Genomic DNA, 16,459 nt, shown 5'->3' with positions numbered 1-16,459 from the left:
AAGTTCATTACACGAACAATGATATATTTGATACAGTTTTGCCAATTTTTAAATCATGACTTAAAGTTATTAAAAACTTCATTCAGTTTGAGAAAAAAATTAATTCTACAACATTCCAGGTAAAATATTAAAATTGTCAAAGATTTTATGAGTTTTTCTTGTGTCTGAATTGATTATTTTGAAAAAAAGTGACCTATTTTTACAGATTTTGTATTTTATTCTATAAAATAGTAAAATTTACACATAATCACTTTTTTGTGTCTGATATACTTTTAAATAAATAAATCAGATGTTATGATGAAGTTCCTCAGTACCTTTTAGTCATACACTTTTTGACTCTGGAGTCATCTTTGAATGACGTTTTTAACGAATTTTGTTTGTACTTTCACTTCAACAAAAATGAAGTAAAACCTTTAATCCTTTAATGTAATGTTACTTTTTTTCTAGAAACTGTATTTTCTGTATTCACAATGATCAAAACTAAATGAATCCTAAGTGATTTAAGCAGAATATAAAAGGGCAAAGTCGTATTTTCTTTCTACCTCAGTGTAAAGATTTGTTTAACAATGGTCTGCATATTCTTGTCAAGACTTTTTTTTTTTAATTCTCAGTTTTTATACAAATTATCCAGACGACCTGGGAATGAACATCATTAAAATGGTCCAGTCCCCCCCCCCCTACGCTCATGCTGTAATGGTCTGCCCCTGTATATAACAGGTGACTCTGCTCTGCACAGCATACATCCTCTGCAGTGAGCATTTTGGAGCGTTGCACAGATAATGGACAGAGGCTCTTCGGGTGATGGTCAAATAAAGTACGTTGTCCTTACGCCCAGCACTCCCAGAGTAGCTCATACATGCCCTCACAGGCTCCCCAAACTCTTCTAGGATTTTAGTAGTAACTTCAAGTCTTTTTTTTTTGTCTTTCTCCCTCAGTGTTGCTGTTGAACGGGAACAGCGGTAAAATGCTGCCGTGGAAGAAGAACAAGTTCGATCTGATCGAGGAAGACAAGCAGTCCAAGCAGAAGGGCTATGCGGTGAGCCTCAACTACTCCGCGCTCACCTCCTTCGCCAAGTCCTGCCCGGAGAGCGCTCTCAACCGGGTGGGCAGCATGTTCAAGTCCAAGCGGAAAAAGGTGAAGATCACCAGCGAGGACCCCACGTACACGGTGCTGTATCTGGGCAACGCCACCACCATCCAGTCGAAGGGGGACGGCTGCACGGACATGGCGGTGAGCAAGATCTGGGGCAAGAGCGAGATGGGCAAGAACGGCACCAAGATGCGGCTGACCGTCAGCTCGCAGGGAATCCGGATGGTGCATGTGGACGATAAAGCCAAGAGGCCGGGACACCTGTACCTGCTGCACCGCGTCACCTACTGCGTGGCGGACCCGCGGCTCCCCAAGATCTTCGCGTGGATTTACAGGCACGAGATGAAGCACAAAGCGGTGATGCTGCGCTGCCACGCCGTGCTGGTGTCCAAGCCGGAGAAAGCGAAGGCCATGGCACTGCTGCTGTACCAGACCTCCGCCACGGCTCTGGCGGAGTTCAAGAGACTGAAGCGAAGGGATGACGCCCGGCACCAGCAGCAGCAGCTCGTCGGGGACCAGACCATCCCGCTGGTCCCGCTCAGGAAGCTGCTCAACGGACAGTGTTACTACAAGCCCCCGGTGGAGCGCAGCCGGAGTGCGCCCAAGCTGGGCTCCATCACCGAGGATCTGGTGGGAGAGGAAGAGGAGGAGAAAGCGATGCACTTCGAGTGCGAAGACATTTTAGACTCGGACTGTGTCAACGAAAAACACGAGTTAACTCAGATCATTAATGACTTGGGGGAGATGAGCATAGGGAACGACGTGCAGACTCTAAAGGCTGACCTCAGGGTCACCAGACTTCTCTCTGGGGAGAGCACAGGGAGCGAGTCCTCTATAGAAAGCAACCAGGAGTTCACCCCGCTCAGCAACGGGCTGGGGGAGGTCAAGGTGCTGCAAGTAGCCTGAATGACTATTGTCTGTGCCTCCCTGTGGCTTAGTTTTTCTGAGCCACATTTTCTCCTTGAGCAACATTTGTAGAGATGCACCAATCAAGCCTCTACCAGATTCCAGTTTTGACCAGTTCAGATTTTTTCTGAGGAAAAAAAAAAGTTGCTGCAGGTTCTAACAGATAATAATGCAAAGTAAATATTTATTTGCATTATTATGTTACTCTCTCACTCGTGTTCATTAAAGTCTGATGCCTTCATAGGGAGTGGGAGTTTATGGTTTTAAGCTGTTGTTTGCCTGCATATAATTTATGATTCCAATCAAACGATGGATTGGTGCATCTCTAAACATTTGTGCTCTTTGTTGAGGAGCTTTTGTCTGATATGTGCCTCTACAACCAAAGGAGAGAAGCTCGCTGCAGGTTTTGGAACTACTGCCACACACAAACTCCAAATCAAGCTACTGAGTGACACTTTAAGATGTTATAAACACAGAAACAGTGGGAAAATGCATGCACACCCGAGAGATGACCCCTAGTGTGTCTGAGGGCGCCTGCACTAAATCATCCTCTTTTATTTTAGAGGATTTCTAGTTGCAGCGGGCTTTTGTTCACTTAAGGTTTATTTCTCACTTGAAACATTGTGATCCAAAAATTCTGCATTCCAGTTTTTTCCATTTTCAGTGCTACTGTGGGTCTGAATAAGTCCCCCCCCCTCGTTTTCCTGTCAGGGCGCTTCTGTGACATCCTGCTTTATTTTTGCACTGTTGTACATGTACATAATGTGTGCCAGTATGTTGTCTCTGACATAAATGTCATATCTTTGCTGTGCAAAAGAGGAAAGAAACATTTATGTACTAAGTTGTAAATTATGTTTTAGCTATTAAAAAATTGTATTTTTTAAAAAAATATATGAAATGTGGTTTGATATGTGAACCTCATGGAATTCTCAATAAAAAAGAAAACACAAACCTTCTGCATCCATTTTTTTGGTCATATTTGCATAAATATGAACGAGGATCTGCAAGAGCTTTAAGATCAGGTTTCCTCTGAGGAACAATTCTGTAAAGAGCAAAATGTCATTTCTCCCTGGTATTTGTCAGGATTGCAAATGTGCAGCTCAGTTAAAAGGCTTCAATAAATCTTTATCATTTCTAGGCAAATGCCATCCAGGGAGGAGGATGGATAACATTTAGCTAAGCTTCTGGCTTAATGACCGTCCAGTCATTCAACCAGCCTCAGAGCAACACACAGCGACGTCAGCACAAGCTCAGATTGCCAGAGCATCACAAGGATCTGCTAATATCAAGCCAGGTGTGACATCCCAGGTCATCTTTAGCAGTTTAAACCCACATCCTGCGAGGCGGATCGCATTGAATAATTCAGCTTTCAATCGTAAGTCTGCGGTTGTTGATGTGTCGTCTGTTGCTATGACTACACAAAAAAATCACCACTGAAAATGGAAATGCCGACCATAAAATTTGAGTTCAGTTCCCTTTATGGGATGTCACAACATTGCTTTGATGTGTGATGTAACCACAGAGTCGCATCTCACGCCACCTCATGAGACCTTTGGTCAGAGGAGGGCGTGACTCTGCGACTTCTGCTGCAGCTCTAAATGTGGACGAGCCGTCACTTCCCTTTCACAGTGAACACCAAACGGAAACAGGCGTTCCGTAGTTCTTCAGACTTAATCTTTATCTGCTGATGCTCTGTTCACATTAGTGTTGCAACTCTGTGAATGACAGACATGACAGTTTTTATTACCAGACTCAGTGGCAACATTTCTGTATTCACACCCCTTGTATCTTTTCATTATTTGTCACAGTAGAACCAGCCACTTCCATTTATTTTATTATGGGTTTTATGAGATAGATCAACACAAACTATTTCATAGCTAAGTGAAAGGGGGAAAAAAGTGATTCACAGAATTGTGACACATCTGTTTCATCTGTATTCAGACTCCCTGAGTCAATACTTTGTGGAACCTCCTTTCACTGAAAATACCGCTTAAAATCTTTTGGGGAATATTTATTTTTATCCCTTCCTCATTCCTTCTGGCATATGCAAACATGTTTTCAAATCTTACCACAGATTCATAATTAAATGCAGGCCTTCAGATGGACCTGCCTGATTATCCCTGGAAAGGACCGCTATTGGACCTGGGAGCCACCCCCTTTACTGCCTCAAAACATACACTAGCATGATGCCAGAGACGAGCTAAACCATTCCATTGTAGCCCCAGCTTTCTGTTTAGGGTCATTGACCTACTGGAGGGTGAACCTCCATCCCAGTCTCAAGCCTTTTGCTGCTTCTAACACGTGTTCTTCTACCAATGCCCTGCCTGATTATCCCTGGAAAGGACCGCTATTGGAGCTCCATCCCTCTTCCCAAAAACTCTGAACCACTTCCCTGTTCTTGTGGATAACAAGTTGTTCCCACTAGTGATATTGCCACCACCATGTTTCTTCTTGTCAGTCTCCATAAAGCCCTGATTTGTGGATTGTATGAGTAATAGCTAGCTCAAACTGTGGGCTTGTGCAGTTCCTCCAGAGTTACCATGGCCCTCTTGGCTGCTTTTCTGATAAATTCCCTTCATGGCCTGTTAGTTAAGGTAGACAGCTATGATCATGTGCATCGATTGGCTAAAATGGTCCCACCGGACGCCATTGAAATCACCAACACTCTGAAACGAGTGTGGGTTTGTTTGAGCGTGTTGAGCACAGAAACCCACACTTATTTTCTCTTCCTCCTGCGGTGCATTTTCTTGTCTACACCAGCTTTCTTCTTGAAGTTCCCAAAACCTCACACCACAGCAACTGTATGACATCATCAGCGCAAGCCCATTTTAATGTGATTAGCAGAGAGAGAAAAGAAAGCCAGAGCCAGTGGCCCCGTGTGTGCTTTTCATGCCTTTTACAGCCACTCGCTGCTTTTATGGGTCCGTTTTTCTCCTGACCTACATTCTTACAAAGGATTTGTGGGGTCCTGTCTCTGCAGCGTCAGGGGTTAACTGGCTATCAGCCACTCGTGCAGCCGGCCCATTCGCACAACTAAATGTCTCAAAGTGTTTGCACAACACGTTCAAGGTGAAGCACAGTTTCCCTCTGCTGATAAGAGGGGATTGACTAAATAGAGCTTTTGACTTTAACTTTTCACATCCAGTTAGAGACAAAACAAACACTCAGGTGTGTACTCAGCCTATTGGATGAGCCTTAGGTAAAGAGATCCTAAGACTCAAGGAAATAGTTTGCTCAAATTTTAAAGTACAGTTTAACTTTATTTTATCCTGCAAAAATAATGCCATGCTTTGAACTTTGTCACATTTTGTTATGTTATAACAATGAATTTTCATGGGATTTTATATGATAGACCAACACAACTCTGACATGGTTTCCTCTGTCTGCTGAAAAAAAACTTCACCACAGCCTGATGGTGCCTCCATCAGGTCTATTATTTTTTGCATATAAATTTGAGCAGCATGTATAATTTTCCTCAACCTCCTAAATATCCTCTACTTTGTGTCTTCCATATAAAATCTCAATTAAATTTGTGGTTGCATCTTTAAAAATGTATTAAAGTAATGTTGGCAGTAATTAGGGGCATCGATATTTTAAAAACTATATTAATGCAAACTAAAGCAACATGAAGGATCAAATATATATGTTTTCTTTTTTATTTATATTATTTTTGAATATTTGTTTATAGTTTGTTTCCAAACAACACAATTGTGTAACCAGGATATTTAATCTTTATAATGCTGCAGGGTAAACTTCTCATTTTAATTTAATAGTTTGTCATCTATCATTCAGAAAATAAGGAATGAGTGAATTGATTTTAAATGATTTTGGTTTGTGTGTTCTGGAAAGAATCGAAACAAATGAAACAATTTTACCAATGAAGGATGAACTAACATCTTGAACTCTTATTACATCTAGTCCTCAAAACGAGAATGGATTTAGTTGATTTATTTTATGGAAAGGAGAAACAAATAAAAGGGGCTCCTGTTACTGACAACAAGATCAATTCATACCACATGCAATGGACATTGCTATATGTACATTCAGGGCAGAATCCTAAGTGAATTAATTTCTTAAATGTCTACAGCGTCTAATCTGGAGAAAGAAAATCCGACTCTTGTTTCTTATTCATGGAGAAACATTGTTATATTACAAGTTCACAGGTTTGGAGAAGGAGGAAACAATGATTGACGAGCAGCAAAATCTCATTTTATTGACAGAACCCACAAGTCAGTTGTTTTAAATGGGAAACTTTAATTCAGCTTTAAACATATGTTGAATCTTGAATGCTGCAATATTCTTTAAAAAATAGACCTGCTGTGTGTTATAGCTATCTCATAGAAATCAACATTAAATCACACTACCATGCTCATAAAAAAGAAAGAAGAAAGGGCATGTGCATAAAGATAAATGTTCACACTACAGAGGTCATATTTACGATTATATCTGCGTTCCTGCTGGCTGCTGTGTCAACACATGGAAACCATTTATCAAAGGTAACAACACTATAATTTTCAGAGGAAGTGGCTCTGAATATAGTGTAAGTACACTCAGTTTTCCCACAGACAAACAGTAAATAGACCTGACAGTCAGACTCTGACCTGACAGAGGCACAAGAGTGGAGCTTTCTAATTAACCGCTCACTGAACAAAGCCACAGGCGATCACTGTTCTACATCAGCACTACTGCCAGGCAGCCACACAGTTTAATTTTAAACCATTAAATCTTGTTGTCCATAATACATGAGAGGACCTGGGAAGGCACACGGGCTGTCCGTGAGTGTTCCCAGCTCCGATTTCACCCGAAGCGCGAGAGACGTCAGAGGGGTTGAGTCACAGCGTGGAGGTGTGGTGACCTTTCCTTGGTGATGGAAAGAGATAGATGCATCTCATGTAAGCCTCGCACAGAGCAACATGTCCCAGCATGCCCTTGGTTTGTAGATTCATAATTAGACACTGTATATAGAATTTACCTCAGAAATAAATGCAGATGATGAGGATTTGGATACACAACTCTGTAATTTGTGGTTCAAAAGTTTGTAATCATCACAGTCCTCCATGATGGAAACCGCTGCTGAAGGTGATTTTTAGTGTAACCATGCCATCACGTGCAACACACTGTAGTCAATGTGGGAATGAACTTCGTGTGGAAGATGTGTTCCACCGTGGCCTTCATGAGAAAAACATGTCACAGTGTGGGTGTGTTAGTCAATCCGTGACAGTACCAGGATGACAGCCGAGGAAGTAAAAAGGACAAACAGGAAGCGAAATTCTGAGTATGGTTGAATGTGACAGCTGTCCTCCGCATGTTGGGCATGTGTAAATATGAAAGTTCATAAAACCTAAAGAATTGTCCAGATTAATGCAAAAAAGGGTAAGCTAAAATTAAAATTGTGAGGCCTGTCAGCCTTTTCTGGCTGACACCAATTATCTGTTTTCATCGTGGTCCGACATGCAAATTCCAAATTTACCTGATATTGTTTTCTTTGTTTTGGAACTCATAGTAGAGAAAAAATATGCTTCAGCTTCTCTGATACATTATTTTATAGATGTGCCAGTATCCAAGTATTTTCATTTATACATCAAACTATTTCTTCCAAACCTTTATTTGTTGTTAAAACTGAATTAAAGTCCATGTTGTTGATCAATTTGTTAATAAATTAAAAATTGTGGAAATTCTTTGTTTTGATGCATTTAGTCATTTGATTATTCAGAAGGATGACATCCAAGCCAATCAGGGGACCCTATTCCGATTTTTGGTTGATTGATCATGGCATCCTAATATTAAAATGTAGGAATAACATGAGGGAGTCAACAGAACTTTTATTTAGGACAACTCCACCAGCAACACCTTAATGGTTTGAACAGGTGCTAATCTGGACATGCAGGAATGTTTTCCTCTTTGTGGAAAACAGCATAATTACAGTATATCTCATCAACTGTATCAGCAGATGCCTGTGTGCAAATAGGTAATAAAATGTTGAAAACATTACCATAAAACACACAAGGCACTTGCTACAAAACAACAACTATTAATTCACAAAAATGAACCAACTTCAACTGTAGGACTGCTGATTTGGCTTTGAAATGTGCATTTATTGTATGTATAAAATGTAAGGGTTTATTTACAGTTATTTTTCCTAAAACATACTGCTCCTAACAAATGATAATAAATCCTACACTTGCAACTGGATTCTTTGTTAAGCCAGTTCATAAGTTGACCTTCTTATCTCATATTAATGCATTTCAGACATTCTTTTAGCATGAACTATCAGATGGCAAGGCTGCAAAAATGTTATAGCGCATCCATTAATTTCCCAGTTAATCTCTCCGTCCTCACATCCCACACACTCTTTGCAGAACCATGTCATCTGTGAATCCTTCATTAAACTTCAGGCCAGACTGCAGTTCCCAGTTTCATCAGTAAAATACAGCTCATTGTCTCATATGACACTTCTCAGTGGGACTCCACGCAGCCTGACCATTTAATGAGCCGTGTCTGTATCCATGGACCGAGCCACATGAGGCCTTGAAACTGTAGTGTCCCATTCAGCTGGCACTGCTCTTGTTTTTTTACTTGCTCTGACACAAAAGCTTTGCCCCTGGAGAGCCGTAGATTTCAGCAGGGTTATTTTGGTCTTTCCGTTCACACAGAGGAAACAGAATAATAACAGAAGAGCGAGAGAAAATCATAAAGTGAGCCCCAATCCTGACAGTCCAAGTAGAGGGCTGAAGTCAGCTTGGAAAGGCCTTTAGTTGAAGAGGGGCTGAACTTTTTCAGACTTTCACTAATGTGAAGAAATAAGGGCGCATGTGCGAATTTCCTATTTTTGACATATGAAGACCTCATCTCGCCTTGAATGTTTTCATTTAAGCTGCTGTAAAAATATCCTGCTTGAAAATGGCTTGTTATTTCAGTAGCCAACATTTTATGATAAAATCCCAAATATCGTTCTATGAGATTACATTCAAAAACCATTAGCTCCTGCATCACCCCCTTAGTTTTACTACAGCTTGACATATTTTGCAAGGCAGATTTAGGGAGCTAGTAGTCATTGATTAGGCAAATCCATCTTGAATTTTCCATTGGATTTATGACCCGTAACAGAAAAAAAAAGTGTTACAGCCCAACCTTCATGTATTGATCAATTCCATGCATGTCTGTGTGTCACCGGGATCCAGCTAACATTTGCAGAGACCTGAGCAAGACCCTTTGGTGGATCTTCACAACATTTAACTTATAAAATCATCAAATGACATCTGAACATATTTTTCTTAATCTATACAGCTTTAATGCTGGATATGGAAAGGAATTTTTTGATGCATTCATGTACTTTACAAGCATTGTCCTTAAACTGTGGCTGAAATGAATAGGGATGAACACAGGCAGGTCAGACGAACGGATAGATAGATGTGTATAAAACATATCTTAACCTGTCATATCTTAAATCCATCATCTGAAAACGGAGTATGACCACAACTGCAAACCTACCAAGACATGGTTGTCCACGTACTATTAGATATAACAAATCCTGGTTGCAGTTTGCCAAACTGGGCAAGTCGTTGACCCAGCAGAGGAAGACAGAAAAAGGTAATCTGGGAAAGTGAAATCAAAATTTAGCTTTTCAGTATAAATGAAAACTACTGTGCTCATCAGAAAACTAGCATTGCATGTCACTCTGAACACACTAAATGTATTCTGAAGCAGAGCAGCATCATGCTAAGAAGAACAATAGATTATATGCAAGGCAATATGGTTGTTATGTCCAAAGGGTTGTATGCAGATTGGTATTTGTGTGTCTCTTCTTCTCATTACAGGGTGTGACAAGCAGTTGTGGCTGGAGTTGGTTCATTAGGAGGAGGAGCTTAAAGAGGAGCAGTTCCCTGAGGCAGATGGCAGATTGTTTAGATTGACTGATAATTAGAGGCACTTCTTGTCTCTACCTACGTTTCTAGAAGTTTTTGTGTTTAGTCCTTTGTTGTCTTCCCATCAGGAAACCACTGTCCCTGTTCAAGCTCAGTTCCTGGTTTCTGCTTCCAAATTAGAATCTTTGGCAACAATTTTTACACTTTTATTTGTGGAAAAACTTAGAATACTCACAAATATGATTGGTTTTACAAATCCTAAGAGTTCACAAAGCTTCTTCCTATGATGTCAAAAAAGTGAACTAACCTCTTTAAAAGAAACTGCACTGTCAGTTTGGAGTCATGTTCTTGTCAGGCAATTGCTGCTGCTTCTCTCTGGTCCATTCTCCACGTTTCCAGTATCCTCAGCCTTTAGCATTGTTTATCTCTGCTGCTGGATGTCAGTTTAAATCATCTGTCTCCCTGCAAATGTAAACAAAACAAAGCAGAAACTGTAGAGACATTTCTGCTCTGTTGCTTTGTTGAAATAACGGCACAATGAAAATAAAACCAGTGTGAAACTTTGCTGCAGATATAAAGAACAAAGTTCAGGATGCCTACATGCAGTGTTGATTCTAAGCTCAAATCAGATGAAACGGTGTGATCTTGTTTGAGGGTAGAAAAGGAAAACAGATGATTGACTCATTGAATGAGTGGCAGATTGGGTGCAGGTATTTGACAGGCATGGATACTGTAAAAAAAGAGAAGTCATCTTCATATACACGACAGATGAAAGAGCTTCAGGAGGCATCACACCGCATAAGCGATGTCAACATATTTCCGCCAACCATATGTGACTGGCAGTTCAGGATTTAGCCAGATGGCAGCTCATCCCTTCCAAGCCTGTTAAATCCTCTTAAGACGCAGACCCTGAGCTGCAGCAGACAACAGAGCAACCTTGCTGGACTTCCACGTCCAGACGGTAATCTCACCGTGACCGCCCAACCCCCACACGCTGCGTTACCTCCATGGAGTTAACATATCGTCAGGTCTGAAGAGACACACATAGTTAACCAAGTACACATTGTTCTTGACTACTATCCCCACATTAACTGCTACCTTACCTGGAGGTAAGCCTTAAAGTGGCAGTGCAGGATTTAATGTGTGTTCAATGGTGCTGAACACAGGCTTTATTGTAGCTGATTTATGCAGCAGTTTCCATACATTCTCAGAGATATTTGTCTTTCCTCCATGGTTTTTATTTTTTCAATTTGTTTTTCCATCTACAAAGAGATTAATTTTGTTCCATGCTGCAGATCCTAAGAGCACAAAATCTGCTCACTTCCTACTTACCAGGACTTTTATTTCTGCAAAGAACTACCTTACATCATGTGCTTAGAGCAGCAAGTTTTAATGATACAGACAGACTTTGCTTATTTATTAACTGAGGGTGCAAAGTTTCTGTTATTCATATAAGACTCATATGAGACAGGATTTACCAATGAGAAATGCTATGTCAATGCATCGAATTCTCTCTAATTGTACATTTTACAAATGAAAAAAAAATGTGTTCAGTTTTCATTCCACTGGATCTAGTCTTTAAACTTAAATGATGCAAAATCTAATGTGTTGCAATTTTCTTTTATTGCTTATATGGTTCGCCAAAAGGCATTTTTGGTGAATAATTTTTTTAATGGAAAAAAAAAAAAAAAAAAAAAAAACATCAACAAGAAGGAAACAAATACCCTTTATTCAGGTAATTTTGGAATTGGGAAAAGCTACGTCTGTATGTTCATTAAACACATAAAAATACTCAACTACTTTTTGGTGCCAAATAGGGGAAACTAACATAAATTAATTTTCTTTGGTCAGACAAGACCAAACTTAGATTTTTGGTCTACATACAAAACATTGTGTGTGGAGACAGTTGTGATTCTTAGATGAATGATATCCTGGCAAAGCTCCTGCTACTCCTCCACTTTTGTTTTTACATATAAAGTCAAAGACTATGCTTTGATTTAGCCCTGTTGACTCACTCGCTTCTTCATTTGCTGGGAAAATCTGCTCCATTTGGTTGAAATAAGCAAAATCTGGTTTGCCTAAAACATAGGACTTGGTCTTCTTACACAGATTCTAATGCAGGAGGTGGACTACAACACAATGCATCATGGGTAAGCACAACCAAAGCAAACACACATGAAGTAAGACAGTCAGGGGAAATGACTCCTGATCATATGTGGAGGAAGTGTTAATCAAATGCGAGTAAATAAATGTGGTCAGATGAAAGTTTGTTATCACTGCTGGTATTGTGAAAGCAAACTCGGACCAGAAGAATGTAGCAGCCCGAGACAAACTGACTCCTCAATTGTACTGGGTTTACTGGACTGTAAACCCAGTACAGTACTGGAATGTACTGTACCCACCTTTACTGTAAGGTGTAAAAACATCCTTTGAAGAATCAGTGTAGACTAATTCAGGCAAGGCTTAAAGCATATGCACTGTGGTTTCCATGCTGTAGGAGTCCTAAAAAAAAAAAGAAAAACAATAAAAAATATATTTTTGTGTTTTAAACAGGTTACAGGTTTGTAAATCCCAAACTGTGAATCAAGAATCTCTGCTCAGTGTAGAAGATCAACCAGTTCAGGTTCAACTAATCTAAATATTGAAGGTTTTGAACTCCAGTGGATCAAATGCAGTTCATAGAAACAGTGAACCAACATTTAACTTATCGCCAAGTAGGAATCTTGACTCAGAAAGCAACATCCAAGTCATTAACAAGTCAAATTTTCTTGCTTTCTTTGCATAACATAACATAAAGTAAGTTATCTGGTTGTATAAGTGAGAAACAGCAAACATGTTTAGAAGGAGCTGTTTTTCTTTTTGAGAGCATGCAATGAGCACGCTGGACAATGAGCCCTGTTGCGCATATAAAAATATGTTGTGTAGAAAATACAGGGCGATGCTGGAAAAAGACCTGTTAGAGATGGCATGAGGCAGCGCATCCCCTCCCAACAGGATGACAGAGCCGAGATACTCAGGCAGAGCTACAAGCGGATGGCTTAGATTAAAGCATAGTGGTCCAGTCAAAGTTAGGTAATTAATTAAATTACAAACCTGTGCATGACTCTGACTCTGTGACTCTTTGATGTTGAATAATTAAAACAAAAAGTCTTGAGTGTTTAAGTTTGCCAATAATAAGCTTAATTTGAAGCCAACATTCTGTTCCAAATCATACTGTGATTGTTGCAGGAATTGTACAACTTGTTTTAGACACACCCAAAACAAAAATATTACCTGAATGAGGTGCTGCCAATCATAGGCACATGAGAAGCATTTACACCTGAATCAAACATTGGGACCATCTGTTTATCTTCCTTTATGCAGGAATGAGGAAAACTCTGTCTGAGGAGTGAGAAAATGAATCAGAACAGCATTAAGTGATTGCATGCTCACACACACACACACACACACACACACACACACACACACACACACACACGCGCGCGCACACGCACACACACACACACAAAGCTATGCACATCCATGTAAGGGTTTGCAATAACAACCATACTGATGACATTCTTTCAGTGACCTTTCACCTTCCCTTGACATTCCTTCCTTGTTTTTCAGCTGCGTTTTTTTGGATGAATCATGCTTTGTCAAAGAGAAGTCCTGTTAAATCAGGCCGGCCTTTCTGTGATTTAAATCGCCAACGCAGCTGATCGGGTGTTACTGGCTTGTTAAGGCAAACAATAGCAAGTATTCCAAGGCTGTATCTGATCCAGAGCTGCTGTGTTTTTTTTTTTTTGCTGTCAGTATGTTTTTGCTGATCTCTGGGTTATCAGAGTCGAAGAACTCACTTCCTATTCTGGGGTTTGAGGAGGTGTTGTTTCTTTGGCCTCAGTTAGGCTGCTAAATGTGCTCTGATTGTTTCACCTAACCGGTTGTGTTGAGATATGTCTTGAAGAACAAAACTTGAAAGCATCTTTGATGGATGTTTATGTGGTTATGAGTAACTAAATGATTGCTGAGTGAAAGACAAACTGTACTCAAGACTTGTTATGTAGCAAACTATTGGAAAACAAAACCACATTTATCATTTTCTGTATCATCTTTCTTCCATCTTTATCTGCTGACCTGTTCCTCAGTCTCTCTTTTATTTCAATCTGTCTTTCAGTTCCTCTTCCTCTCTTCATATAGCTTCTGTCTTTTTGTCCTAACATCAAAATCTTAGTATCATCCAATCATTACCTCAGTCTGTTTATTTCTTTTTTTTTTTTTTTTTTACGTTGACAACAACAGAGCGTGGAAGTATGCATTTGTGAGCTGAAGTTTCCACACAGGACGGTGAAGAGAGAACGGCAGTTTGCAGTCTCATGGAGCAAACATTTGTCATTTCCTTCCCGTTTCCTTCATTTCATTCGACGGCCTCCTGCTGCAAACTGCCCCCTCTTTCCTCCTCCTGGAAACACACAAACACAGACACACAATGTCAGACAACACACAAACAACCTCGCAGAGTCCCCGTCTCACATAGGAAAAATACTTCTGAACACAAACACAGACAAAAACAAGCTAACACAATGTAGTTGCAGCTGTGAAACAAAACTCTGCTGCATCAGTCTTGACTCAGATATTTAGAAAGATATTTTTGTTACAATTTATTGATTTATTTTTCAGATTTAGGTTTAAGTTTTTTTTTTTTTTTAAGAATCTTTGGGAGCAAGATGAAACTTACCTTTAGGGTCATGTTTCCAGCTGTGTTGTGATATTGGTGTATATTACATTCCCGGGATCGATTTCGAAAAGTTTCAACAAAACCTTGTTGAGAACAAGGCCATTGTGGTTGAGTGTGTTGCTCAGTATCTTCATGGCAGAAACTATATCTGACTTCCAAGGTCTTGCTGAAGCTCCAAGTGCTTCTTGGCTCTGGGAAAAATAACTTTTGATTATTTTTTTAACTTCTCCATCAAACCTCTTGAGAGGAGCACCTGCTTGCAGCTGGTTTACAGTGAAATTTTATTCTTTTCAGTTCTGGATTATTATGACTCCAGTGGCACTTGCCTGGACATTGCAGCTACCACCGTTGCCATAGCAAAGTTTTGCATCAGCGGGAGTTTTTATGAAGGTCCACTCTGTAACATTCTTTTGTAATGAGAAACGTTTTTATGGGCTATCAGTTAATATTAAACAATATATTGATTTGAACGCAGTAGCAGGAACACTTTCTAAATTTCACTTCCACGTTTATTTTCCTCTTCACACAGTAATTTGCTTTTATTTAAATTTTTGCATGTGTAGATTTGTTGGGTTGTTGCATCTGCTGTGAATCTCATATCCATGACTCCATTTGAAATAATTAAAGTGAAAAAAAATGTACTTGTTCAACACTTATTTTAGGCACCACGTGCACTCTTTTTTGTTTTAGCTAGAGTCACCGAGATTGTAACGAAGAGTCAGCAATCATGTAAAAATGACACAGCAAGGAAGATTTTCTGCTGCAGCAGCGAGCAACCAGAGCAGGTCTGAACTGAACCAAGGCTCATCAGCTGTAAGGCAAAACCTGCAAGGGTGGTTCGTCGTGTGAACAGAGGCACCAGTGGTGCTTAAGGTTCAGCAGGGAGATTTTTTTCACATAGTTTCCGCCTTTGAAAAATGCCACTCAAACTCCTCTGTGATTGCATTACATTAATTCATCTGTCACTGCAGCAGTAAACAGTTTGTGTTAAAAGTCCATCTGCAGCAGAGTTTAAAAGAATCAGGCAGCTCCTCTGATAAAGTCTCACGCATCACTCTGGATGTGGGAAAGCAACATGTTGGACTGGATGCAGAGGATAAGCTCTATAATCATCCAGCTTATGAAAATGAAATTGACAGAAACCATTGTTTGCTCCAATAAGCAAATGGTGCTAACGTTGTGTGACAGGAATGCTCCCAGTCAGGATTCCTGTTATTGAAGGAGACTGTTGCTCTCTGTGTCAGTCTGTGAGATCTTGTTTCAGAGCGAATCTGGGAAATCACTGAACTGCTTCTCTCCTGCTTAATCAAGAGTTCAGCCTCTTGCTGACTGGATTTGCAGAACGTGTCGACATGCTGAAGTTGCCTCATGCGCTTGAGAGTGTTTGAAATGTGTTTTGAAGAAACACACACCCTTCAATAGATTCCAAAAACTTAATCTCAGCTTCAGGTCAAAGCCACTCCTGTTTGTTTTCTTTTATTCGTAAACAGCTCTTCAGATCCCCACATTTTGTGAATGTCTTGCATAGCTGTCATCAAATTTAAATAGGAAGTCGAGGTTAAAGCTAAATGCCTTTTTGCTCTGTATTTCTGAGCTTCAAATTTAATAGGTTTCAGAGTCGTTAAAGAGTCTAAGGTCCTCTGAGGTGTAGTAAATGAGAAAAAGCAAGCTAGTTAACAGTTGGAGATGTAATGTCAGGGAAAAACGCATGCATCTTAACTTCTGATTCAGTGTCATTCTACATACCACCAGACCTTTTTAAAACTCCCTCAATACATTTTGGTCAGTCTGATTTTTTTTCTATTTTACAAAAAAACAATAAATGTTAAAATAATCAGAAAAATATTAGCTGTTAGCCTAATATTGCTTTGAAAGTTATTG

At 39.9% G+C, this 16,459-nt stretch overlaps 1 protein-coding gene and 1 long non-coding RNA gene across 2 annotated transcripts; one reads left to right on the top strand and one right to left on the bottom strand.

Annotated features, from left to right (window-relative positions):
* The first annotated feature begins 714 nt into the window (after positions 1-714).
* fam43a (family with sequence similarity 43 member A) lies at positions 715-2,948 on the top strand. Its single transcript, XM_008406860.2, has 2 exons — positions 715-814; positions 936-2,948. Coding segments are annotated over exons 1-2 (1,062 nt in total). The 5' UTR covers positions 715-813; the 3' UTR covers positions 1,997-2,948.
* A 3,272-nt stretch (positions 2,949-6,220) lies between these two features.
* Positions 6,221-16,020, bottom strand: LOC103463485 (uncharacterized). The gene is made up of 7 exons (XR_533522.2): positions 14,579-16,020; positions 13,978-14,302; positions 13,135-13,242; positions 12,264-12,363; positions 10,169-10,323; positions 6,969-7,165; positions 6,221-6,856 (listed from the first exon to the last, which is right to left on the bottom strand). It is a non-coding gene; the product is annotated as an uncharacterized LOC103463485 (long non-coding RNA).
* Between the last annotated feature and the right edge of the window lie 439 nt (positions 16,021-16,459).

Source organism: Poecilia reticulata, linkage group LG4, assembly GCF_000633615.1.
Source record: "Poecilia reticulata strain Guanapo linkage group LG4, Guppy_female_1.0+MT, whole genome shotgun sequence".
Lineage (NCBI taxonomy): Eukaryota > Metazoa > Chordata > Actinopteri > Cyprinodontiformes > Poeciliidae > Poecilia > Poecilia reticulata.
The sequence above is the reverse complement of the archived record's forward strand: the minus strand, read 5'-3'. Positions and strand labels throughout refer to the sequence as shown.